This window comes from Balaenoptera physalus (genome assembly GCF_965194825.1).
Source record: "Balaenoptera physalus genome assembly, chromosome: 7".
NCBI lineage: Eukaryota > Metazoa > Chordata > Mammalia > Artiodactyla > Balaenopteridae > Balaenoptera > Balaenoptera physalus.
Genome location: NC_138886.1, coordinates 92,358,426 through 92,386,188, shown reverse-complemented (window position 1 = coordinate 92,386,188; position 27,763 = coordinate 92,358,426). Strand labels below are relative to the sequence as shown.

General features: G+C 41.1%; 2 protein-coding genes across 13 annotated transcripts in view; both read right to left on the bottom strand.

Annotated features, from left to right (window-relative positions):
* Window positions 1-27,763, bottom strand: part of LOC309664386 (low-density lipoprotein receptor-related protein 12-like) — a 135,318-nt gene that overhangs the window by 25,935 nt on the left and 81,620 nt on the right. The gene's annotated exons all lie outside the window — the stretch shown is intronic.
* On the bottom strand, window positions 558-27,442 carry LOC309664481 (V-type proton ATPase subunit B, brain isoform-like). Of its 5 annotated transcripts, none has more exons than XM_082470000.1 (4): window positions 26,850-27,442; window positions 9,965-10,069; window positions 8,992-9,121; window positions 558-840 (listed from the first exon to the last, which is right to left on the bottom strand). In XM_082470000.1, exons 2-4 carry the CDS (start codon window positions 10,025-10,027, stop codon window positions 701-703), a joined length of 333 nt encoding a protein of 110 aa, XP_082326126.1. In that variant the 5' UTR covers window positions 10,028-10,069; window positions 26,850-27,442; the 3' UTR covers window positions 558-700. The 5 variants fall into 5 exon arrangements, with proteins under 5 accessions (XP_082326126.1, XP_082326124.1, XP_082326123.1 ...); XM_082469998.1 differs by lacking the exon at window positions 26,850-27,442 and adding an exon at window positions 20,418-20,434; XM_082469997.1 differs by lacking the exon at window positions 26,850-27,442 and adding an exon at window positions 20,413-20,430.

The following is a 27,763-nucleotide window of genomic DNA, read 5'->3' as shown; positions in this document are numbered from 1 at the left end:
CAGTAAGGGATCATCAAGACAGGGCATCTCACTACTATCAGATCAATGCCAGTTGGGCAAAAGCTGCATGATTCTGTGTTACTCAGAGGGAGGGAGAAGAGTAAGACACAGGAGTTGAAACTTATCCGCACCAAAGAGGAAAAGGAAACTCCTTTTCTAACCTATTCATTAAATAGGAAACAGCAGGTGGACAGGAAAAGCCATCTGCTTAGAGCAGACCCAGAGGCACACCAAAGTCTAAAAACAAGCGCTCAGGAAAGCGTCTCGGCTCGGAGAGGAAGCGTCTTTCAGACCCTATCTTGTCCCTAGTTTGGAGATCAAAGCATTGTCACTTCAGATAGTGATACTCTGGAGGGGGTGGACAGGGAAGGTCTGAGAGACCCACATAATGAGGACACTAGGCAGCTAACTACACCACTACGTACAAATACACACATCAGTAAGAAAACCTCACCTCCAACCCTCAGCTACTTTAAACAAAGCACTGCAGTTCCAGGCTTTCGAAACAGGGGATATTTTAAAGTCTGTTAGCAATTTAAAACATTGCAACACTGGCACAATATGTTACCTATTCTTTGTTTTTAATTACAGGGTAACACAGTAAACTCCAACACAAAGGTGGGGATGGGGGAGTGCAAAAGGAATAAAGAAAACAGAACCAGTATTTCACAAGAGCATCGAGCCAGCGATGAAGTAGCAGCTAATGCTTTGCAGAGTCTCGAGGGTAGAATTCGCTCAAGGTGCTCTGAGGGATTCTCTTCAGCATTACTTTGGGGAAGATTCGGAGCAGTTGCCAGCCAATGTCCAAAGTCTCATAGACAGTGCGGTTTTCGTAAGGACCTTACAAAAAATTGAGATTAGATGAATAAAGGCCAAGTGCTTCCAACTTATCAGCGTTATTCAAAATTTATTGTTATGGGTCTAGCACTGTGAGCAGGAAGTATAAAAAAGAAACACAAAGCAGTCAGGCCTCCCAGGACTGGATGTGACCAAATGTGGAAATGAGGGTCTAGACAGTAAGTACCCCTGGGAATCAGAGAAAAGGGAGAAAGCTCGCAGGCGAGACGTTGGGCGCGTGCGTGCGTGCATGCGTGTGTGTGTTTAACAACGGGTGGGATCTAAAAACACTCCACGGAATAATGGCAACTAGACCCAGAGTTTTGTCCAGAGAGTAGTGAGAAAAGCAGTTTCCCAGCAACACAGGCTGACCTGAAGGAGGCTAGTACAGATACCTAGAAGGCCTTAAATGCCAATGAAGCACCTGAATAGGTCCACGTGAAAGTTTTCAAACTTGCTATTGCTATTATTATTTTTAATAGCAGCATCATTCTTATCCTGCAAATAAATCTCATTTTTTAACTAAGGAGTTAGAGTGGCTAGAGTTCTGCATTCTTTTCTCTACCAGAATAATTTTTATTTTTTTAAGATATTAAGGTTCTGCATAAATTTTTTTTTTTTTTTTTTTTTTAGAAAACCCAACAATCATATGTTCTGGGGATTTTAATAGTACTTAAAAAATGTATCACACAAATAGAAAAGTGCACAAATCCTAAGGGTGCAGCTGATGCATTATTCCAAAATAAACACATCGTTTGTAAGTATCACTGAGGTCAAAAATAGAGTTTACCAGCATTAGCAGGGGTGGCAGGGAAGAGACCAAACAAAACAGCTTGAAAGCCCTACACATGCTATGTAATAAAAACCATTATAGACTTTTTAACAGAAGGACAATCAATAAAATTAATACTAAATTTACCCCGGCAATGGCACATAGAGAGTCAGGGAGACTGGTGAAGATGCTCGCACTAACAGCCAAGGATGATGGGACAAAGGTCTGGACTAGGTCTTGGGACACAAAGAGTGGTCAGAGATCAGCAGCTTCAACATCGCCCAGGAACTTGTCAAAATACAGGCTCTCTGGCCCCACCCACACCTACCGAATCAGAATCTGCACTTCAACAAGATCCCTGGTAGATTCAAAAGCATATTCAACTTTGAGAAACACTGGCCTAAGTGTTTTTAATAGGAATGAAAAGAGAACAGGATAAGATGTTTCAAAGGAGAACAATGCAAATTAGCAAATATTTGATGACTGGAGAATAAATGAAGAGGCTTAAGAATGCCCAATTCCTGAGCTTGGGCTAACTAGGGTAATGGTCATGCCAGAGGTAGACAGAAATTGAAAAGGGAATTGCTAGGCAGGTGGTCAGTTGGGAAAAGACTTTGGTTCTCACCACGCTGAGCCAGAGAGGATGGTGGCATAAACACAGGCTTCCTAGCTGGAGATGTGGGATTAGAGCTTCAGAAAGAGGGTCAAGGCTCATACATAGCAAGTTAGTCATCAGCATAGGGGAAAAAAGCACAGAAAGAACAGGTAATTAAGCCTTTGGGAACATTAACAATTAAGAAGCAGGAAGATAAGAAATCAGGAGGATGAAAACAGAGGGACTGGGAAAGTCCAAAACCCCCAAAGCCAGAGGAGAGCATTGCAGAGAGGTTAAGAGCGAGGAGAAGTGGCAATGGAGGTAGGAGAGCAGAAGGCCGGTTGTAAGGAAGATAAAAAATAAGACAGGAGCTAAATAAATGGATAAAGAAATTGAAGGTAGAGGGGAAGGAACCAGAGGGCTAAGAACGAAGACATGGCAGGCGGCTGGAAGAACCTCTTCTCTAATCAGAAGGAGAATTGTATGGAGACCAATGTAAATTCTCTCAGACTAGGAAAGAAGTCCTCAAAACTGCATATGAGGGGATTAACCAAGATGGCGGAGTAGAAGGACGTGTTCTCACTCCCTCTTGCGAGAGCCCAAGAATCAAAACTGGCTGCTGGACAATCATTGACAGGAAGAACCTGGACTTCACCAAGGAGGATACCCCACATCCAAGGACAGAGGAGAAGCCACAGTGAGACGGTAGGAGGGGCGCAATCAGAGTAAAATCAAATCCCATAACTGCTGGGTGGGTGACTCACAGACTGGCGAACATTTATACCACAGAAGTCCACCCACTGGAGTGAAGGTTCTGAACCCCACGTCAGGCTTCCCAACCTGGGGGTCCGGCTACGGGAGAAGGAATTCCTAGAGAATCAGACTTTGGAGCCTAGTGGGAATTGATTGCAGGACTTTGACAGGACTGGGGGAAACAGAGACCCCACTCTTGGAGGGCACACACAAAGTAATGTGTGCATCGGGACCCAGGGGAAGGAGCAGTGACCCTGGGGGAGACTGAACCAGACCTACCTGCTGGTGTTGGGGGGTCTCCTGCAGAGGCGAGTGGTGGCTCTGTTTCACTGGGGGGATAAGGACACTGGCAGCCGAGGTTCTGGGAAGTTCTCCTTGCCGTGAGCCCTCCCAGAGTCTGCCATTAACCCCACCAAAGAGCACGGGTAGGCTCCAGTGTTGGGTTGCCTCAGGCAAAACAACCAACAGGGAGGGAACCCAGCCCCACCCATCAACAGTCAAGTGGATTAAGGTTTTACTGAGCTCTGACCGCCACAGCAACAGGGAGGGAACCCAGCCCCACCCATCAACAGTCAAGTGGATTAAGGTTTTACTGAGCTCTGACCGCCACAGCAACAGTCAGCTCTACCCACCACCAGAGCCTCCCATCAAGCCTCTTAGATAGCCTCAACCACCAGAGGGCAGAGAGCAGAAGCAAGAAAAACTACAATCCTGCAGCCTGCGGACCAAAAACCACAGTTACAGAAAGATAGAGAAGATGAAAAGGCAGAGGGCTATATACCAGATGAAGGAACAAGAAAAAACCCCAGAAAAACAACTAAATGAAGTGGAGATAGGCAACCTTCCAGAGAAAGAATTCAGAATAATGATAGTGAAGATGATCCAGGACCTCGGAATAAGAATGGAGGCAAAGATTGAGAAGATGCAAGAAATGATTAACAAAGACCTAGAAGAATTAAAGAACAAACAAACAGAGACGACCAATACAATAACTGAAATGAAAACTACACTAGAAGGAATCAATAGCAGAATAACTGAGGCAGAAGAACGGATAAGTGACCTGGAAGACAGAATGGTGGAATTCACTGCTGCGGAACAGACTAAAGAAAAAAGAATGAAAAGAAATGAAGACAGCCTAAGAGACCTCTGGGACAACATTAAACGCAACAACATTCGCATTATAGGGGTCCCAGAAGGAGAAGAGAGAGAGAAAGGACCAGAGAAAATATTTGAAGAGATTATAATCGAAAACTTCCCTAACATGGGAAAGGAGATAGCCACCCAAGTCCAGGAAGCGCAGAGAATCCCATACAGAATAAACCCAAGGAGAAACACGCCGAGACACATAGTAATCAAAGTGGCAAAAATTAAAGACAAAGAAAAATTACTGAAAGCAGCAAGGGAAAAACGACAAATAACATACAAGGGAACTCCCATAAGGTTAACAGCTGATTTCTCAGCAGAAACTCTGCAAGCCAGAAGGGAGTGGCATGATATACTTAAAGTGATGAAAGGGAAGAACCTACAACCAAGATTACTCTATCCGGCAAGGATCTCATTTAGATTTGATGGAGAAATCAAAAGCTTTACAGACAAGCAAAAGCTAAGAGAATTCAGCACCACCAAACCAGCTCTACAACAAATGCTAAAGGAACTTCTCTAAGTGGGAAACACAAGAGAAGAAAAGGACCTACAAAAACAAACCCAAAACAATTAAGAAAATGGTCATAGGAACATACATATCGATAATTACCTTAAACGTGAATGGATTAAACGCCCCAACCAAAAGACATAGACTGGCTGAATGGATACAAAAACAGGACCCATATATATGCTGTCTACAAGAGACCCACTTTAGACCTAGGGACACATACAGACTGAAAGTTAGGGGATGGAAAAAGATATTCCATGCAAATGGAAATCAAAAGAAAGCTGGAGTAGCTATACTCATATCAGATAAAATAGACTTTAAAATAAAGAATGTTACAAGAGGCAAGGAAGGACACTACATAATGATCCAGGGATCAATCCAAGAAGAAGATATAACAATTATAAATATATATGCACCCAACATAGGAGCACCTCAATACATAAGGCAACTGCTAACAGCTATAAAAGAGGAAATCGACAGTAACACAATAATAGTGGGGGACTTTAACACTTCACTTACACCAATGGACAGATCATCCAAAATGAAAATAAATAAGGAAACAGAAGCTTTAAATGACACAATAGACCAGATAGATTTAATTGATATATATAGGACATTCCATCCAAAAACAGCAGATTACACATTCTTCTCAAGTGCGCACGGAACATTCTCCAGGATAGATCACATCTTGGGTCACAAATCAAGCCTCAGTAAATTTAAGAAAATTGAAATCATACCAAGCATCTTTTCTGACCACAACGCTATGAGATTAGAAATGAATTACAGGGAAAAAAACGTAAAAAAGACAAACACATGGAGGCTAAACAATACGTTACTAAATAACCAAAAGATCACTGAAGAAATCAAAGAGGAAATAAAAAAATACCTAGAGACAAATGACAATGAAAACACGACGACCCAAAACCTATGGGATGCAGCAAAAGCGGTTCTAAGAGGGAAGTTTATAGCTATACAAGCCTACCTAAAGAAACAAGAAAAATCTCAAGTAAACAATCTAACCTTACACCTAAAGAAACTAGAGAAAGAAGAACAAACAAAACCCAAAGTTAGCAGAAGGAAAGAAATCATAAAGATCAGAGCAGAAATAAATGAGATAGAAACAAAGAAAACAATAGCAAAGATCAATAAAACTAAAAGTTGGTTCTTTGAGAAGATAAACAAAATTGATAAGCCATTAGCCAGACTCATCAAGAAAAAGAGGGAGAGGACTCAAATCAATAAAATCAGAAATGAAAAAGGAGAAGTTACAACAGACACTGCAGAAATACAAAACATCCTAAGAGACTACTATAAGCAACTTTATGCCAATAAAGTGGACAACCTGGAAGAAATGGACAAATTCTTAGAAAGGTATAACCTTCCAAGACTGAATCAGGAAGAAACAGAAAATATGAACAGACCAATCACAAGTAATGAAATTGAAACTGTGATTAAAAATCTTCCAACAAACAAAAGTCCAGGACCAGATGGCTTCACAGGTGAATTCTATCAAACATTTAGAGAAGAGCTAACACCCATCCTTCTAAAACTCTTCCAAAAAATTGCAGAGGAAGGAACACTCCCAAACTCATTCTATGAGGCCACCATCACCCTGATACCAAAACCAGACAAAGACACTACAAAAAAAGAAAATTACAGACCAATATCACTGATGAATATAGATGCAAAAATCCTCAACAAAATACTAGCAAACAGAATCCAACAACACATTAAAAGGATCATACACCACGATCAAGTGGGATTTATCCCAGGGATGCAAGGATTCTTCAATATACGCAAATCAATCAATGTGATACACCATATTAACAAACTGAAGAATAAAAACCATATGATCATCTCAATAGATGCAGAAAAAGCTTTTGACAAAATTCAACACCCATTTATGATAAAAACTCTCCAGAAAGTGGGCATAGAGGGAACCTACCTCAACATAATAAAGGCCATATATGACAAACCCACAGCAAACATCATTCTCAATGGTGAAAAACTGAAAGCATTTCCTCTAAGATCAGGAACGAGACAAGGATGTCCACTCTCACCACTATTATTCAACATAGTTCTGGAAGTCCTAGCCACGGCAATCAGAGAAGAAAAAGAAATAAAAGGAATACAAATTGGAAAAGAGGAAGTAAAACTGTCACTGTTTGCGGATGACATGATACTATACATAGAGAATCCTAAAACTGCCACCAGAAAACTGCTAGAGCTAATTAATGAATATGGTAAAGTTGCAGGATACAAAATTAATGCACAGAAATCTCTTGCATTCCTATACACTAATGATGAAAAATCTGAAAGAGAAATTATGGAAACACTCCCATTTACCATTGCAACAAAAAGAATAAAATACCTAGGAATAAACCTACCTAGGGAGACAAAAGACCTGTATGCAGAAAACTATAAGACACTGATGAAAGAAATTAAAGATGATACCAACAGATGGAGAGATATACCATGTTCTTGGATTGGAAGAATCAACATTGTGAAAATGAGTATACTACCCAAAGCAATCTACAGATTCAATGCAATCCCTATCAAATTACCAATGGCATTTTTTACGGAGCTAGAACAAATCATCTTAAAATTTGTATGGAGACACAAAAGACCCCGAATAGCCAAAGCAGTCTTGAGGCAAAAAAATGGAGCTGGAGGAATCAGACTCCCTGACTTCAGACTATACTACAAAGCTACAGTAATCAAGACAATATGGTACTGGCACAAAAACAGAAACATAGATCAATGGAACAAGATAGAAAGCCCAGAGATTAACCCACGCACCTATGGTCAACTAATCTATGACAAAGGAGGCAAAGATATACAATGGAGAAAAGACAGTCTCTTCAATAAGTGGTGCTGGGAAAACTGGACAGCTACATGTAAAAGAATGAAATTAGAATACTCCCTAACACCATACACAAAAATAAACTCAAAATGGATTAGAGACCTAAATATAAGACTGGACACTATAAATCTCTTAGAGGAAAACATAGGAAGAACACTCTTTGACATAAATCACAGCAAGATCTTTTTTGATCCACCTCCTAGAGTAATGGAAATAAAAACAAAAATAAACAAGTGGGACCTAATGAAACTTCAAAGCTTTTGCACAGCAAAGGAAACCATAAACAAGACGAAAAGACAACCCTCAGAATGGGAGAAAATATTTGCAAATGAATCAACGGACAAAGGATTAATCTCCAAAATATATAAACAGCTCATTCAGCTCAATATCAAAGAAACAAACACCCCAATCCAAAAATGGGCAGAAGACCTAAATAGACATTTCTCCAAAGAAGACATACAGACGGCCACGAAGCACATGAAAAGCTGCTCAACATCACTAATTATTAGAGAAATGCAAATCAAAACTACAATGAGGTATCACCTCACTCCTGTTAAAATGAGGATCATCAGAAAATCTACAAACAACAAATGCTGGAGAGGGTGTGGAGAAAAGGGAACCCTCTTGCACTGTTGGTGGGAATGTAAATTGATACAGCCACTCTGGAGAACAATATGGAGGTTCCTTAAAAAACTAAAAATAGAATTACCATATGACCCAGCAATCCCACTACTGGGCATATACCCAGAGAAAACCGTAATTCAAAAAGACACATGCACCCGAATGTTCATTGCAGCACTATTTACAATAGCCAGGTCATGGAAGCAACCTAAATGCCCATCAACAGACGAATGGTTAAAGAAGATGTGGTACATATATACAATGGAATATTACTCAGCCATAAAAAGGAACGAAATTGAGTCATTTGTTGAGACGTGGATGGATCTAGAGACTGTCATACAGAGTGAAGTAAGTCAGAAAGAGAAAAACAAATATCATATATTAATGCATGTATGTGGAACCTAGAAAAATGGTACAGATGAGCCAGTTTGCAGGGCAGAAGTTGAGACACAGATGTAGAGAATGGACATATGGACACCATGGGGGGAAAACTGCGGTGAGGTGGGGATGGTGGTGTGCTGAATTGGGCGATTGGGATTGACATGTATACACTGAGGTGTACAAAATTGATGCCTAATAAGAACCTGCAGTATAAAAAAACAAACAAAACAACTAATACTAAACTTTCATTGGGTTATTTGTATGGAAATATGTTAATATAAATGTTTCAGACATTACATGAAATTCCTAAAAATCTTATATTTGTATGGAAATATGTATGGAAATATGTTAATATAAATGTTTCAGACATTACATGAAATTTCTAAAAATCTTGTATTTGTATTTGTATGGAAATATGTATGGAAATATGTTAATATAAATGTTTCAGACATTACATGAAAAAAAAAAAAAAACTGCATATGATGCTGTTTCTATTCATAGGAAAATAGTAATCTTACCCTGAGCAATGAAGTTCCTCTCAAACTTCTGCAGAAATTCCAAGTAAAGCACATCATATGAGGTAAGGGCTTCTTCTCCAACTACGGCTTTCACGGCCTGCACATCCTTACCAATAGCATAGCATGCATACTAAAGAGGAAAAAAGGTTTACATGAACCTTTATAAATGGTAACGGTACTCTGGGCATTATAAGTGTATTGCTGTAGCTATCTTCACAGTATTTCACATTATTTCCAAACATAATTCACATATGCAAGTATTGGAAAGACTTTATTATACAGCAGTCTCACTAAGGAAGGAGTCTTCAGGCATGCAATACATAGACATTACTAACACTCTACAAAAAATACACTCCCTCAATATATCAATGAGCTTCCATTTTGTAGAGCATTTAAAAATCACAACTTATGCAATAGGAGAAATCCATCTCTAAATTCTATTCAAAAAAAAAATCTGGGTTATCAGTAGGTTTATTTATCATTTCTACTTTAAGGTCAAATGTAGTTTTCTTTAATTATGCTTGGTATACAATCTCAGGACTATAGAAACCGAGGATTTCATAGAATATACACAGCTGTATCCCTTAGCGTTCTGGTGATTGCCTAATATGTTAAACAAAAAATTAGTTAGAACAGTCTTTCAGAAATACTCTATGATAAAGGTTACTAATAAAAACTTAATCGTCTTATGCCTTTTTTATTTAAAAACTACCTCATACAGCATTAGAGGTGGGTTTCAAGCATGTGATCTTTAATCTTTGTCATGAGCAGTTATCCTTATGAAAAAGACTGTTTGGCTCTAATGAATGTTTCTGTATTCCAGTATTCTATATTATATATTCTATATTAAAATTCTACTTTGATGGGGGGAGAAGAAAAGTGATATGGAAGAAAGACAAGAGGTATAAGACAGCAGCATGAACTGAGAAAGTATTCATTTCTTTAAACACAATCCTGGAGAAAACATACGTACCAGCTGATTAGATACATCGGCGTGATCCTTTCTGGTCATACCTTCTCCAGTAGCAGACTTCATTCACCGAGACAACGAGGGCAGCACATTAATAGGCGGGTAAATCTTGGGTAAAAGGGGAAGGGGGAAAATATTATATTTAAGTACAAAATTCAAGCTTTACTGGTAGTAAAGGAGGATTTTGAAACTCATTTTTATTGCTTAAATTGCATAAAACTGCTACATTTGTTTCCTAGATGATTCCTAATATCTCTTCCTGGTAAGAAAAGGAAGTAAGAAACATTTTACAGGTTAAGATTTCTTTTTGAGAATCAAATCCAAAAAGTAAAATCTACAAAACAGTACAAGATTCTATTAAAAAACTGAATTTTCAACATCTGCCTACAATAGCAAATCCAAATGGTCTTCTGAACTCTGACTCATAAAATCACACATAAAAAGATTAACAATAATTTCACCTAAAAGCTGGTATCAGAAGCTGGCATCTACTAAAGAACCGATAAAAAATCTGTTTTTGATTATTCAGTCATAAAAAAGAATGAAATCTTGCTGTTTGCAACATCATGGATGGACCTTTACGGCACTATGCTAAGTGAAATAAGCCAGACAGAAAAAGATAAATACCATATAATCTCACATATATGGGACCTTAAAAAACAAACAAAAAAATGTCAAGCTCACAGATAGAGAACAGACTGGTGGCTGCCTGAGGCAGGGGATGAGTGAGCCAAATGGGTGAGGGAGGTTAAAAGGTACAAACTTCCAGTTATCAAATGAGTAAGTCATGGGGATGGAACTTTCACAGCATGGTGACTATGTACGTTAATAATACTGTATTGCATATTTAAAGGTAGCTAGAAGAGTGGCTCTTCAAAATTCTCATCACAAGAAAAAAAGTGCTGTAACTATGTGAGGTGGTGGATGTTAAGTGGACTTATTGTGGTGATCACTCTGCAACATATACAAACATCAAATCATGACATTGTACACCTGCGACCAATGTAATGTTACCTCAATTATACCTCAATTAAAAAAATTTTAACCATAAAAGACAAAGAAAAAACTCTGAAAAATCTGTTCTTGTATTAATAACAAAAGTGTGTGTGTTTAACAACGGGTGGGATCTAAAAACACTCCACGGAATAATGGCAACTAGACCCAGAGTTTTGTCCAGAGAGTAGTGAGAAAAGCAGTTTCCCAGCAACACAGGCTGACCTGAAGGAGGCTAGTACAGATACTTAGAAGGCCTTAAATGCCAATGAAGCACCTGAATAGGTCCACGTGAAAGTTTTCAAACTTGCTATTGCTATTATTATTTTTAATAGCAGCATCATTCTTATCCTGCAAATAAATCTCATTTTTTAACTAAGGAGTTAGAGTGGCTAGAGTTCTGCATTCTTTTCTCTACCAGAATAATTTTTATTATTATATATATTATTAGTATATGTGACCTGGAGGGAGTCACTCACTCTTTGAGACTTTGTTACAGGGAAGAACCAAATCTGACTACACGTTGCATCTGTTTCTTTGACTTTAACCTTTGCCTTCCGCTGCTTTTGTTCACTAAAAGGATACTGTCTGTACATAATGGCCTGCCTCGGGGAACCCTGTTCCTCTGCCTGAATGTTAAACCAAAGTGCCTTTGTTCAGGGAAACATACAGACTCTGTCCACCTGTGGATGGCTGCAATTAAAAAGAAATTAACACATCCCCTCCCTGAGGCTGGCCATTCCAGGGGATATTCGCAAAACTTATGGCCCTTTTACTTTACCTCCTCATCTCCTCCCCATCTCTGTGCTATAAAACAAACTGGCATCCAAACCCCGATAAGATGGTTATTTTGAGACTTTAGTCCGCCGTCTTCTCGGTCTGCTGGCTTTCCGAATAAAGTCGTATTCTTTCCCTCAATGCGTCATCTCTGATTTATTGGCCTGTCGTGCGGCAAGCACAGCAAGCTTGGACTCGGTAACAACCTTAGTTTATCCGGATGCGGGTGCTTTGTACCAGGTGAACTCTAAAGTTTTCCCTTCTGTAGATAAGTTTACCTCAACACGTTCCAGAAGGTAAAAGAATAATCTCTCCTTCTGCTTGATTAAAGTAAGCAAACATCTACCTAAAGTGCACTTAAAATATTTGCTTTCCAGACATTTATGTAATATATTCCGCCATGAAAATCTCAAGTTGTGGTCAATGTGTTGGAAAAAGTATGCACTTAATCAGTATTTCCAGTTTGGGTTTATGGCCTCTTGGTGGAAGCAAGTCAGGAGAGTCAAAAGCAGAAAGAGATAACCATCTCCGTGTGTCCCACCACCTTCTCCTACAGCAAGAGGGAACCCACCTGCCCCATGGCTGAGCACAACTACACCACACAGGAACTCACAGCGCCTGGCCCTGAAATCATCCGAAACCCAGGGCCAATGCAGATCTGTGAAACTGGGTCCTAAATGCTGCTTTTAATTGACATGCTTTTGTTATCTGTCTTGTTTAGACAGCTGCAACGTAAGCATGATAGAAACATTGTTGAAATCAAGTATTTTTCAAACACATTGCTAAAGTTATAAGCTTTTACTTTTTTTTTTCCCTCCTGCTTGAAATATTATTAATCTAGGATGGAACACAGGTCACCCTTCCTGTGCAGCAAAAGTACAGCTCAAGTTTCTCAATACTCTTTCTTTCCCAATCTTTCTAAATGATCAGGAAGAAAACATTTTAGAAGACATCTGGGAACATATCTTTTGCTGGCAAAGATGTTGAAAACAGAGAAAAAGTCAGAAAAAAATTACTTCCAATGACATCAAGACCGTATTTTGAAATTGTTACCGACCAGGGTTCTTGGCGTCCTTAAACAATAAAAATTGATCAAAGGCCAGACAAGAAATTCAGTCAAGGCTTTATTGGGGCCCCTGCTGCAGCAGAGCGAGAACAAACAACAGGGAGCGAGAACAAACAACAGGTTCCTTTGCTTGCGTGCTCCCTAAGCGGGGGCGAGCTTGCTGCTTATAACCTTATAACCTTTTTGGCACCAGGGACCGGTTTCATGGAAGACCATTTTTCCACGGACCGGCAGGGGGTGGGGTGGGGGGATGTTTCAGGCAGTAATGTGAGCGATGGGGAGCAGGAGATGAAGCTTTACTCGCTCCCCTGCCACTCACCTCCTGCTGTGCAGCCTGATTCCTACCAGGCTGCGGCCTGCCTGGGGGTTGGGGACCCCTGTTATATGGCGTGAGGGCAGGGGTGTGTCCAGGGGTCGGGCCAGAAGGGTGGCTTAGGTGGTTTGCCCACCGCTTAGGTGGTGTTGTGTGCAGGGGGCACGTGCAGTACCCTGCTTTTGCTCTGGGATCTTCAAAAGTGGCAGTTGGGTTTTTTGGTCTCTTTGTATCTTTTGTCCAGAATTTGCCCCAACTGGGCGTGCACGTCGTTATTTTTAGTCCCATACAGTTTCTTTGTTATTTTGTTGCTCGAGGAGAGGTGTGTCGAGGTGCAAGCACTGCAACACTGCAGCAAAGGGCCCCAGGTCCCAGCAAAGGGTCCCAGGTCCCAGCCTGTCTCAAAATCAATCTATGGCTGTTGAAAACAATACTAGAACACTGCAAATAAAAGTATGTTATTTGATACATGGCACAAATTTAGTTCTGACAAATGAATTGGCTTCTAAACTTCAAGAGTAACACAAAAGAAGAAAATGAAGTATGGTCAGTGTTATTAAGGAATGCCTCAAAGGAGTGCTGGGTAGTGGGCATATTCTATTAGCAGCTTCAAGGAATTAAATAAATTAATGAAATTAAAGGAATTAAAGTATTTAACTGTGAGTCTAGACTGTTTCAGGACTACTGGGAGAATAGCACTAACCCAGTGGCCTCCTGTATATGTTGAAAATAGTAATATGCAAATTGGGTCATTTGTACAAAATTTAGGAAGATTTCTCATTAAGAAGTTCCATTGACTTAAAGTGATCCCAATATGTGTTTAGTTCAACATTAAACTACTTCAAATGGTAGGGAATTCCTTTAACCTACTGTTATGTTGAAGCCCTAACCCCCAGTACCTCAGAATGTGACTGTATTTGGAGAAAGGGTCTTGAAAGAGGTGATTAAGGTAAAAGGAGGCCATTAGGGTGGGTCCTAATCCAATCTGACTGGTGTCCTTACTAGAAGAGGAAATCTGGACACAGAGAAGCACCAGGGAAGTGTGCACACGGAGGAAAGGCCATGTGAGGACACAGCAAGAAGACAGTCATCTGTCAGCCAGGGAGAGAGGCCTCAGAAGAAACCAACCCTGCCAACACCTCGATCTGGGACTTCCAGCTACCAGAACTGTGAGAAAAGAAATTTCTGTTGTTTAACCATCTGAATGTGGCATTTTGTTACTGCAGCCCGAGGAAAATAATACTCTTAGCTTCTGGATTGGCCTGTGGTGGCCTTGCTGAGTGACTTGGATCAGTGAGTCCCTTACGGCTCAGCCACAATCCGTTATACTCATGACCCTCAGGGTCTCACAAGGTTTGTATGCTAGGTGGGTGCCACGTTCGCTACCACTCTCTAAGTCTGCCTTATTTCCAAAGTAGTTTAAGTTTCTCCTCAGACCATCACTGACCAGTCTAGTTCTGGCAAGCAGAAGGCACTCGGTGGCATTGTGGAAATTCAGGAAGTTTTCAAGTTTAATTGTGTCTGCCAGTTGAATTCCCGGAAGAGTATGTGTCTGAGAAGGACCACGATGGTACCTCCTAGCTAACTCAGACCATCCTTAACCACATTCCACACCGTCCGTGCCTAACAGACACTTGTTCACTGACTCAATTTTCAGGGCCAGTTGGTCATTTCTAGCCTTTGCATCCTTTCTAGCGCAGGCTCCTTGTTCTCTCCTGTAGAGAGGGCCAGTCCAGAGGGGTCCTCTATGAGCCATCGCTCTTAAGGACTCAGGGAAATTACCCTGAGTCCTTAGTTTTGAAATGCGGCATCACTTATTTTTGAAATGTGACAGATTAAGCGCCTTACTAGGGAATGACCATTTCTTAGGTAATGAATGAAGGGCCTTGGTCGTGCCCTCCTCAGGAGCAGAGCCTCCAGAGCTTCAGAAGGACTTCGTGTGTTCTGTCCACCTTAGCGCAGGACCATGCTGGTATTTTCATGTAAGAAACTAAGGGTGTTAAATCAGATCATCTTATTAAAATAATAGAATATAAGATTGAAGGTAAGAAAGACTGAAGGAAAGGAAGAAAAAAAATCAGAACCAAAAGAGATAACAGTGATAACATTGCAGGCCTGAGTCACCATCCTGAGAAAGGCTTGCTGGTGTCTAGGCACCTGAATTTTGGGAGGGCTTTCACCACTCGCAGAATTGATAAGAGTGGCTCACTGCTGCCTAAGATGTTTATGCAAACAATGTGGTTGGTGCTGAACACTTGCTTTCCTTCTGGAATCTGGGATTTTGATATGTACCAGGGAGAGGGTGCCTACATGACCATCCCCCATAAAAGCCTGGGACCCTAGGCTGAGGCTAAGCTTCCCTGGTTGGCAACATTTCACACATGTTGTCCTCATGGCTGGAGGACTTAAGCGTGTCCTGTGTGCTTCCACTGGCAGAGGACTCGAGGGAGCTTGCCTCTGGTTTCCTCCAGACTTTGGTCCACTTGCCTTTTCCTTTGTTGACTGTACTTTGTGTCCTGCTGCTGTAATAAATCACAGCTGTGAATATAACCCTAGGCTGATTCCTATGAGTCCTTCCAGTGAATCATGGAGCCTGGGAGTGGCGTGGGGGACCCCAATACAGGAGTGATCACGGAGAACTGCCAGAGGCAAAGAACCCAGAGTGGAATGCAGCCTGGAGACATTCCCTATAGGGCACAAGTCACCTCCATGAGAACTGCACAGAACAAGCTCTTAACATAGCATCCTCCTTTCCACCTGTCACAGATGGGCCTTTCATAATAACAGGAGATCTGTTCTGCATTTCCACACTTTCAAGTAACAATCACAGGTCACAGGAAGATGCGTGACACAACATACTTATATATTCCAAGCGCTTTATCTAGTAACAGGGCAACTCTACGAGGCTTTCTCAAGATTTGGCTCTTTCGGTGATTTCATTGCTTCTGAGAATGAGATTATTATCTTGTGCTCAATAAAACATACAAACAGATAAATGTGTTAATGTCTTTACTAACTGTTACATTTGGGTAGACTAGTATAGGCTATGCGTGGTAGGATTAATTCTTAGATTTGCCAAAGTCCAAAAGAAGAGAGCCAGGTAAGCATCAAACCTCACACTTATCATCACAAGAAAAAGAATGTGTAACAATGTGAAGTGATGTTTGTTAACTAAACTTATTGTGGTAATCATTTCACAATATATACATACATCAGATCATTATGTTGTACACTTTAAACTTACACAATGTCATGTGTCAATTACGTCTCAATAAAACTGGAAAATAAATTTCACGCTAATGGTAGACATCTTGAACAAAAATTCCATTTTTAAATAATTTGTGAGGAAGAGTGAAAGCCACTGAGCAACTAAACCCTTCTGAGACATTCCGTATGGATTTTTAACCTCTTTCAAGAGGCTAACTGTCCATTTTAATATTAGGGAGAAGTAGACAATCCTGCAACAGTGGAATGAAAAATTCCTCCATTCAAAATTTTCTTCTCAAATCAGAATATTTAGATTTATCCTACACTATGTTTGTAAGGGAAACATACTTACTACCACAAGATTTTGCTCTCATTTATGCAAAAAATAGTAGCTCTCTTACAGTGTTTGTCACAATTCCGATTTCAGAGGAAGTGTTAAATAGGATTTAGCCAAATATGTTTAAAAATATGTCAAGATCGGGACTTCCCCGGTGGTCCAGTGATTAAGACTTTGCCTTCCAATGAAGGGGGTGCAGGTTCAATTCCTGGTCAGGGAGCTAAGATCCCACATGCCTCAGGGCCAGAAAAGCAAAACATAAAACAGAAGCAATATTGTAACAAGTTCAATAAAGACTTTAAAAATGGTCCACATCAAAAAGCTCTTTAAAAAAAATATGTCAAGATCAAACAGCTGTTTTTAAACTAACTGTGTATTTAAAGCTGTTTTGGTAGTTTTAGTGACAAAATAGAGATGCTTTTTTCTCAGCATTTTAAATTTGAGTTAGCAATACTGTTAAACCAAAATGATTAGGGTCATACGGTTCACACTGTAATTTCAAAATTAACTCTTACACAAGAGAAGTTAATCTTAGAATAGGACAAAGAAATATATATTTGAAAACTAAGTTTAAGTAAATGTGAAATAAGTCCTTTGCAACATATAATTGCCATTTCATAAGAAAAGTAAAAGGCTGTGTGTTAGTCAGAGCAGAGGTAAGACAATTCTCCATGGGTTTCTCACATTTCTGCACATCTTACAAACAGAAGCACCGACAGCCCTTTATTCTCAGCTATCTTTCCAAGGATGTTTAGATAGAAAACAGCCTTGTAAGATAATGTCTTCTTCCAGAGGTAAGGGCAAGCATGCTTACCTCCCAAAAGACTCTGATTCCCTGAACTCTTGTATTATAACCCACTGTGTGTGCAGGCATCCATCTGGGCCTGTCCACACAGCCCCTGTGTGACTCAGGGTCAAGGAGAACCAAGGCAAATATTCGGATGCCCATGCTGGTTGCAGTGGTTTATGAGTAACCAAGTAAGTAATAGAGTCCTTTGTTTCTGACCCATAAGTCTTCTGTCTTCTACCTGCATCCATGGAAAACGGCAGCTTAACTTGTTGCAAATAGGGCAAAATCTCAGATACTCCAAAGTTCTGGATGGAAAGATTAAAGTTCATCTCTCAGAAGACTTACTATAGAATGCATATGAAAAGGTCTATGACTAAATAATCTATTTATTTCAGGTCACTATGCAAACATTTATATATTTTAAGAGATTGATCTGCTCAATATGTTAAAATATATATGTATGTTTGTGCTCTTTTGTATTTTATTGATGCATGATTAGAAATTCTTCTTTGTTTCCTTTTTAAAAATGGTATGTATTGCATTGTTTTTTGATAGAAAATAACAATGAAAAAAATGTAGTCTGTGGTCTCACTAGTCAGAAAATCCCTGGTGACATAAAAAATAAATAATAGACATAGGCACACTTGGCTAGAAAATTCAAATAGTACAGAAAAGCTTAAAGAACACAGAAGCCACTCTTTCCAACCCAGCACCAACTTAACCATTTTTATGGTTTATTAAAATTGTCTGGGCTTCCCTGGTGGCGCAGTGGTTGAGAGTCTGCCTGCCGATGCAGGGGACACGGGTTCCAGCCCTGGTCTGGGAAGATCCCACATGCCGCGGAGCAACTAGGCCCGTGAGCCACAACTACTGAGCCTGCGCGTCTGGAGCCTGTGCTCCGCAACAAGAGAGGCCGCGATAGTGAGAGGCCCGCGCACCGTGATGAAGAGTGGCCCCCGCTCGCCGCAACTGGAGAAAGCCCTCGCACAGAAACGAAGACCCAACAGAGCCAAAAATAATTAATTAATTAATTAATTAATTAATTAAAAATGAATATCTGCTTAAAAATTTGTCTTTTACTTCTGCATTTACTGCTTCCCATAAATCCTTTCTTTTCAGATTTTCTGGTAGGAAACTCCACAATCTAAGACAGGGAAGGCATCAGGTTCCTGGTTTAGGCACGGTGGCCACCATCCCTCTGCCATGAGATCCTTCTCATCATTAACAATGTTCTAGGGAAGCTGCAGCTTAGGTTCCAGGCACTGGGGGAAATGTAAGCAAATACTTCCTCCTTCCTGTTCCCAATAGGGAAGTGTGCTGGGCCCACAAGACTCCAGTCCCTGTCACCTGGGGACACCCTCCCCTTTTCTCTTCCAAAAGGGAAAGAGAAAAAGATCTACCATGGCCATAGTTAATCTTCTGAAGAGCAGATCAGGATCTTATTTTTGCTTTAACCATTTAGAAGCAGGATCAACTGAAGTCACTATTGTGAACTGATTACCATTCATTTTAAATTAAAATGTGACATAATAAAAAGCATGCATCTCGTTAACTATATGTCACATTTGCTCAGCTCTAAATTTTGCTACACCATATTCTATTCATGTAATTTCAGTCTTTGAGTTTGTTTCTGCAGTAAAATTTCCACCTACATAAAATTTTACAGAATTGAAGAAACATGTTATGTGTACAGCCAGATCTTTATCATTTCAAAATGTTTATATCCATACTTCAGTATGCTTTGATGATCTTATTTTTAACCTCAGAGTACAGGTTGGACTCTTTAGATATGCAGATTAATCTATGATCTTGTGATTTCAGAGTCACAGGCAATGATGGTATCATTCACCAACCAATTGCTAGTGTCAGGAAGCAGACTTTTCTTCTGCCCTATTAGGTTTAGTAATTAGGGGCCTGCAAATTAAAATGACAAAAGATAGTTTAACAGGAGAAGAAGTTTATTCACATATATGGGAGCTAACAAGAGAAGTAACTATCCCACTAAATGTTTAAAGTTAGAGGTTTATATATCTAACTTAGCAGAGAAAAGGAAAGTGGAAGAAAGGACTTCTATTCTTTTAGAAGAATAAATGAACGATAAGTAATTTTGTGATTATTTTGTGTCTGCACGTTCAAGGGGTCTTTCCTTCTTCTATGCGAATCTCCCCAGAGAGGGGATTTGTGGTAGGTTTACTCTTGATTTCTCTCCTGGGAGTAGACCTGTCTTGAAGAGGGAATCATAGAAGCCTCATTTCTCAGAAATGTCTGCTTTTAGTCAAATAAGGAAAGCTCTTTCTGCATCTGTTGATTCCCAAATGTTTTGAGCTTAAAATAATGTCCATACCAACTCTGAGGGTCCAGCTGGGTCTCTAGGCATTCCTCCTTATATGTCCTCACTTGTAACGCTGTGAGGCAGTGCCTACTCTACCTTGTACAGATAAGGAAACTGGCTCAGAAGGACTCAGTTACCTGCCCCCGGTGAACAACTAGCCAGTTTCAGAGCTGGATTATTACAAGGGACATCTGACTCCATAGCCCAGCCTCTTAGCCCTTTGAGACATGATCACTCAAGAGATCTTAGAGGGCTTCCCTGGTGGTGCAGTGGTTAAGAATCCGCCTGTCAAGGCATGGGACACGGGTTCGAGCCCTGGTCCGGGAAGATCCCACATGCCGCAGAGCAACTAAGCCCGTGGGCCACAGCTACTGAGCCTGTGGGCCACAACTACTGAAGCCCACATGCCTAGAGCCCGTGCTCCGCAACAAGAGAAGCCACTGCAATGAGAAGCCCATTCATTGCAACGAGGAGTAGTCCCCGCTGGGTGCAACTAAAGAAAGCCCATGCGTGGCAACAAAGACCCAACACAGCCAAAAATAAAATAGAACAACAACAAACGTTTAAAAAAAATAAGAGAGATCTTAGAGCTCATGTGATCCAACCCTCTTTATGCTATTGAATAAATTTGTTTACCTCACTGTCAATCACTAAATGGGGGGTCTTGGACAATTTTCTCAGCCCATTTGTGTCCCGGTTTTTCCATCTGTAAAATGATTACAGTACTCACTTCAGAAGCATGCTTTGAGGAACAGTGCCAGGCACATAGTAAGTGCTAAGTATCTGCTCTTATTATTATTTACTTTATAGACATCAACGCATTCTTATAAAATATTCCAAGACTAAGTGTACAGAATAAAACATGTAAATCATCTCTTACCCACCTGCCCACCCTCTTCCCAGGGGTCACCATCAGTGGATGTGTTTCTAGTCCTTTACCATCATAGTCATACATATTTTTAATCTGTGCACTCATGAGCTGTCTTCATGCATTTTAACAGAAATGGAATCATATTTTGCAAATTATTCTCCAACCTCCTGTTTCCATTTAAACCACTCAAGTCTTATAGATCTTTCCATGTCAGAACATCTCAGTGTTGCTCATTCTTTTTTAACAGCTGCATGGTGTTATACTGAATGGACTTAAAATGATGTACCCTTCTGATATTGATAAGCTTCTAGGCAGTTGTGGGGCTTTTGGTTTTGTTTTTTTCATGTAGCTAGACAAGCCCTTAGTGATTATAGACATGTGGAAAAGCTAAAGAGAGCATGTTGTTCCAGAAAAGTTCACATTAATATACAGCAGAGACTCTTCTCTCATGATCGGCTTCGTGCCTCTCCAGCTCTGATAGATAGTATCATCTAAACAAACATTTGGGGTTTTTTTTTACCCATTTCTAGTGGGGCTGCACTTTTGGTTCCCTAACAACTTGCAGCTTCTGATCTGGGCAGAGTGAAGAACAAAAATAAAGGTGATGGTGGAGCTTGTGCCTAGGATGACACCCACTGGACTGAGATAATGAAACAGCCACTGAATGAGGCACGTTTGACCCTGGGGATGTCAGAGGTTTCTAAGGGAGCTTTTAATGGGCTAGTATCACAGGGTCACTTTTTAAAAACAGGTTCTACTTAAGTTGGACTGCATCTTTCTGCATGTTTCTTTCTACCATCCTAGTTTCCTTCCAAACCAACGGGATGACAGACCATGCTACAATAACATGAACATGTCGGTTTACATGAGGGAGCAGGGAGTTTACCCTTATCTGGGGAATTCTGAAATAGAGACTCCTGGAGGCACTATTTCTACCTGAATGTTTTGCACACTGCTAACGAATCACTTCTTAACTGCATGAGAGAGGAGTTTTTCTATGTACCATTTCAAATCAGAATCCGATGGTATTTTACCATTAGGCAACAAAAGATCATCAGTTTCCAAAATTTAGTGAAATTTACAATAATTGAAAAAAATTTTTGTGCTAGCAAAAGTATCCAAGAGAGAAGAATCCAAGCCAGGAGCAAATATATTATCAAATTATTCATGAAATAATAATGATAATGATGTTGTGTGTTTGTGGAGAGCTTCCCATAAATGACGCCCTGAGCCAAGCACTTGGCTTAGATCACCTCACTTAATTGTCTCGACAGCGTAATCACTCTCACCTAAATATGAATTCAATCAGTCTGACTGGTTGAAATGCAAGGAAGAGTTCACTGATGTTCCCTGGTTTATAAAGAAAACTGCTTGTTATTACTTCTCTTCTGGATTATTTCACAGACATTAGATCGAAGTTTTAGAAGAAAATTCCCCATTTTAGTTTAGCAGATCTTCCCATGTTTTTATCATGTCTTAGCTATAAAAATTTCAGAAATGCAAATATATAATGTAATATAATATACTCTTTACAAATAAGTAAAAGCAAAGATTTATCTCATTCACAAAAATGCTAAAAAAGCAAGATAGCAGAATTAATGCTTTAAACTTAACACCTGACTACTACAGGCTACTACAGATGAATAAACGTCTATAGAAGACAAAGTACAGGGACTCCCCTGGGGGCGCAGTGGTTAGGAGTCCGCCTGCCAATGCAGGGGACACGGGTTTGAGCCCTGATCCACGAAGATCCCATGTGCTGCAGAGCAACTAAGCCCGTGCGCCACAACTACTGAGCCTGTGCTCTAGAGCCCGCAAGCTCTGCAACATGAGAAAGCCACCGCAATGAGAAGCCCGCGCACTGCAACGAAGAGTAGCCCCAGCTCGCCTCACTATAAAGAAGGACTATATGATGAACAGCATCAAATTTATAATCACTGGGCAAACCATGAGGTACGATTTGAAATATACTAGAAATGGTCAGTGTCTTTCAAAATATCCCTTCTAGTCTTCCCCATAGTGTCGAAGGGGCCACCATGGCATTGAAATATTGATTTACTGTGAATCTCAAAGACTTTTCAATCTTAAGAAGTGTCTTTCTGAAATGGAACTACCCTTTGTGGCATTCTTTTTTTAAAAAAAGTAATTAATTAATTATTTTTTAAAATAGATCTTTATTGGAGTATAATTGCTTCACAATACTGTGTTAGTTTCTGTTGTACAACAAAGTGACTCTTTTAAGTCAGGGTCTCTCATCCGTTTATTCATCCAACAATATTACTTGAACCACAATTGCCAGCAGGCGCCGTGTAAGGCTCTGAAGAGGACGGGAGACAGAGGCAGAGCTTTCCTAGGAAAGCTCACATTTTCACCTCCTTTATTCTCACCTGAGAGCAGCTGACACAGAAAGAGCTGGAGAAAATGTTGATGTCTGAGTAGGTAAGAGGGAAAGGACAGAACACTCTCTTTGACCGCCTTACTATGAGCTGCCATGGGCTGGCTCTGTGGACAGAACATAAAACATGTGGCAAGATTGTGCTGGGGTAAGTGGTTTCTACATGGACTATTTCTAAGACAGTGTTATGCTCTTACAATTTCTCACTTTCATTGTATAACTGTCTCTGCTCTGAGTACATTTCAGAGAAAAATCTTAGGTGAGCATTCAAGTAAAGCAATGAAAATGTACTGCACTGTGATCAAGCGGGTATTTTAGCGATTTATAATTATGCCTCTAACATATAAAATGCTCTACACTTCACAAGTTGGACTTGTTAGGAGGCAGATAAATTCATGAATGTGTGCAGTCTCTATTATATTTCTATCCTGGACTATTTTTCTTAAAGATTTTTATAGCTGCATAGGAGGTGATTTTAAGAAAAATACTTTGACTACTTTTTTCATGTTAAATACTCACTACAGATATTGTAGGAATATTCAAAGATAGAATTCTTCTGTTCACCTCCTGTCTTGAAGAAGCTTTTACTTTGTGTTTCTGAGTGACATAAAGTCTCTTTGACTTTGTGTTTGAACGTGACATAAGTGTGGTAGGTGTCCTGATACAAGGATGGCATTTTCGGTTCCGTGCCTGTCTCTCAAAGGTTCAATGAAGCACAGAGGAGCAGGTGACTTCCTTACTGTTTCTGTGTGGGCTCTGCCTGTCCCATCACTGAGTCTGCCTGTCATCCTCGTGCAGATGGGCAGGCAGTTTACAGGCCCCATGGGGTCTGTGTCCTGGCTTCAATGTTGGACCCATTAGGAGAGCCCTGGGGGACCACATGAGTTGCCCGCAGGGTCCTACCTGAGCTCAGGGGAGCAAAGGGGGAGATTGAGGGCAGTGAGAGCTCTCAGCACCGCTGCCCCTGGGCTCCCTCCCTGGAGGTAGTGATGAATGCCCAGACCTAAGAGCCTTCTGTCCATGTTTGCTGCACATATAAACTTAGTGAGGCAGTGATGAATTTGTGGAGAAAACAATATTTTTTTAAGTCCAAAGAACTAAATTAGAGTCCCTGACCTGTTGTGATTCCAACTTTGTATACATCTCTTAATCTCCATGAACCTCCATTTTTCTGTGCAAAAGAGAGGTAACAGTGATTGCCCTGACTACCTCCACGATGGAAGATGTATTGGTGTTTTACGTACAATGAAAAACTATACAGGAGTTCCATGGCCGATGGTTTGTAGAATGAGGCAAGGTAGAATAAAAACAGTGACAGAAGGAACAAAAACAGAAAGACGGGGTGTTCTTTTCTTTTAAACAATAATGAATTCACTGAGGAGTCTGAAAAGTTCCAGGAGCTGGGTGCTGCAGAGCCCAGCGGACACCATGGAAACCTCAGCGGGATGTCCAGTGTTTCAATGTTGCATCACCGTTAACTAATAGGAAGCCAGTTTCCTCTCCCTAACTTTCGGAGAACTAAGGATTGTATATTTTGGAAAATAAGGTTGAAAATGAGAATAAAGAGTGAAGATGATCGGATTGTAAATTTTTTTTTTTAATTTCCTATTTTCCTGCTGCCTCAACACCCGGGGGACCAGGTGCGTGGGTGTGCCCAGGCTGGTTCCTGCCGCAAGATTCTCTTTTTGCCCTCCCCGACTGTGACTTAGACATTCCAAGAAACAATGAAATCTCCTCAAGCCTTGTTTCTGCTCCATCCAGACTTGCCCAAGGTCCTCACTCTCTCTCGACTCCCCACCTGCTAGGTGGCTGCTGAATAGTGAGGTGCGCCCTGTCTTCTCCTCTAGGACCTGTGGGTATAATAAACCCTGTAATTTCTTCTGCAGAAATATTGCAGTGGCCCTTAAAGACCCTACAAGGGGGACTTACTCCCCCATTTACAATGATACTGGCAGCAAATGGAATTTTAATTCCAAATGTATGTAGTTTGGGAAAGCTAGATGATTTCCTATACAGACTATCTAGAAGGTTCTGTTGGCTCCTAGACACCCAATAAGCTATTAGAGAGTCTGCTTCCTGGACCTTGGCTCACAATAGCTCAGTTTCTCAGGCCCCATCTTTATTTTCATTCTCCCCATTTACACTGGCGCTTATGAGTGTCAGCCATGCTTTATGACTAATAAAACCCTATTGTGTAAAATGCACTAGAGTGAGGACCTTGCACAACAGGTGATTTAGGCATAAGAAGCTATCCTTCTGCTATATTCTTTTAAAATACTGAATCATTTTTTAAAACATGAATTACAAGCTGTCAGGGATGTCAGTCATGTACACGCAGATATGCAACTAAAACTGTGCAGGTGTATCCCTCAGATTGTTTAGTGCTTACAATTTATTTTTGAAAGACATTTTGTGCTAAGTGAATGTAATCTAACATATAATTTTGGTATGTTTTACGAAAGGGACAATCATACTTCTCATTATTATCATTTAATTAATACGAAAAGAGTTAGTTTGGCTTTTGCTCAATTTTGAATGTGATTTTTAAATCTCATTTTATTAATTTAGATGAACTATAGAACTATGGGGGCTTCCCTGGTGGCGCAGTGGTTGAGAATCTGCCTGCCAATGCAGGGGACACGGGTTTGAGCACTGGTCCAGGAAGATCCCATATGCCGCGGAGCAACTGGGCCCGTGAGCCACAACTACTGAGCCTGCGCGTCTGGAGCCTGTGCTCCGCAGCAAGAGAGGCCGTGATAGTGAGAGGCCCACGCACCGTGATGAAGAGTGGCCCCCGCTTGCCGCAACTAGAGAAAGCCCTTGCACAGAAATGAAGACCCAACACAGCCATAAATAAATAAATAAATAATAAATAAATAAAATTTAAAAAAAAAAAAAACTATGGTATATCATAGTATCAGCAATTCAGAAATCCTCAATGCAGTTTAACTTTCAACCTGTTCCAAGAGGATTTAAGGGCATCATAATGTCCCAGGGCTGTAAAAATTTGCTTGTGGATGTAGTAACCATACGCTTATCTCACATACAACTTTTCAGTCTTAGAATTAATGGTTTTTGTGAATTAAAAATTATTCTGCAAAAATTAGCATAACTGTCCTTGCCTTTAAGCATCACTCTGGTGAGCTGGTATTAGGAATAATGAGAAGAAACTTGTATCAACCCTGCCCCCCACCACTGGTTAAACTACAATATGCTCTATACACCGTGAATCACTTCTTTTAAGAAAGTTATCTTATGAGATGGCAGGTGCTTATACCTGGAAATGTAGAAAATACTTCACTCACAACGTTTACGGAGACTAACTGATGAGGAAACACCCAAGGCAGAGACAAATGAGACGGAGCTGTGCGCTCAGGGATGCACGGGCTGGGATGCAGGAACCAAAACTAGCACCAAGTGGCCCCTGACCTGACGTGATTCTGCAGGGAATTGCAGCAGATACGTTTGCTGGGAAATCAGGCAACGCTCAAGGAGGAGGAGGCTGCAGATTTGTAATTTAATAACGAGGAATTTAAACTGTTGCCACAAGAGGAGGGGCATTTCTGGTAGAGCAAACCTCCATGCAGAGGCCTGGACTTGGAAGAAGGCGGTACACTCTCCGGACAAGCAGGATGCTGGGCGGAACTTGGCTGAAGTTTAGGAAAGAGGATGGTGAGAAGAGTCTGGGGAGTCATGTCAGGGCCACTCTGTGAGGGGCCCTGAGTGTGAGAGTAAGGAAGGGAGACCGCAGTCCCCAGGCAAGGGGGTGCCCAGGGAGGCACGGGGGAGAGGGGGGAATATGCCCACCTTCTCTGGGGGAAGATGCCTCCCCCCTCCCCAGGCCCCACAGGGGTGGGAGGCGAGGCTGGGGGATTTGCTTCAGAACACAGACGGGAATCTATTGTTATAGACTGTATCTGAAATGAAGAAAATTAGTAATCAGTAATGAGTTAAAATAGAGATCATTTCATTTGGAATTAGACAAATCCTTAAAAGGTGCTACATACACATGGAAGTTCATTTATCTTCTGGTGCTGAGTCAGGTTTTGGTTTTAGTTTTGTTTGTTTTCCCTTTTTTCTAACCAGCCACAATGAAATCAGGGCTGGGGTAGAGTTCTCAGTAGCAGTGACTGCATTCCGGAGGGAGGGGCAGTGAGCAGGGTCTCACCTCCTCGCCTGGATGCAGCTCACCGAGCTCTCAGGGAGGAGGGCGAGCTCCCTGCCGTCTTCCGCGGTCCCGAGCCCTCGTCCTTCTCCAGCCCGAGGTCAGAGAGGTGAGCGGTCCCTCCTTCCTCAAGGGCACAGCCCTGCCTTCCCCTCCTCAGGAGTGTCTCCTGGGATGAGCCCTGGGTGTGGGGCCCTGAGAGGCTGCCCCCGGCAGCTCCCTGCAGTACTAAGGGCTCCTCCCAGCGTTTGCCAGCAGCTTCCGTGCCGGTGCTTGTTAGGGCCGCTGGGCTGGGAGGACGTGACCCACAGAAATGTGTCATTTAGTGAATCCACAAAGTGGCGTCACTCAGCCCGGGTTGTTAGGATCACATCCAGATGGCCCTCAGGAAGCATCTGATAGAAATTGGTAAGTGTAGGTCACCTGAAATGCACCTAGAGAGAGGAGATCCTGGGGCAGGGAAGGGCTTAGGGGATGGCAGAGCCAATGATAGCCAGACACAGGATAAGATAAGGCCTGGGTGGGTCAACAGGGAGACATTAGATGAAGTCATTAA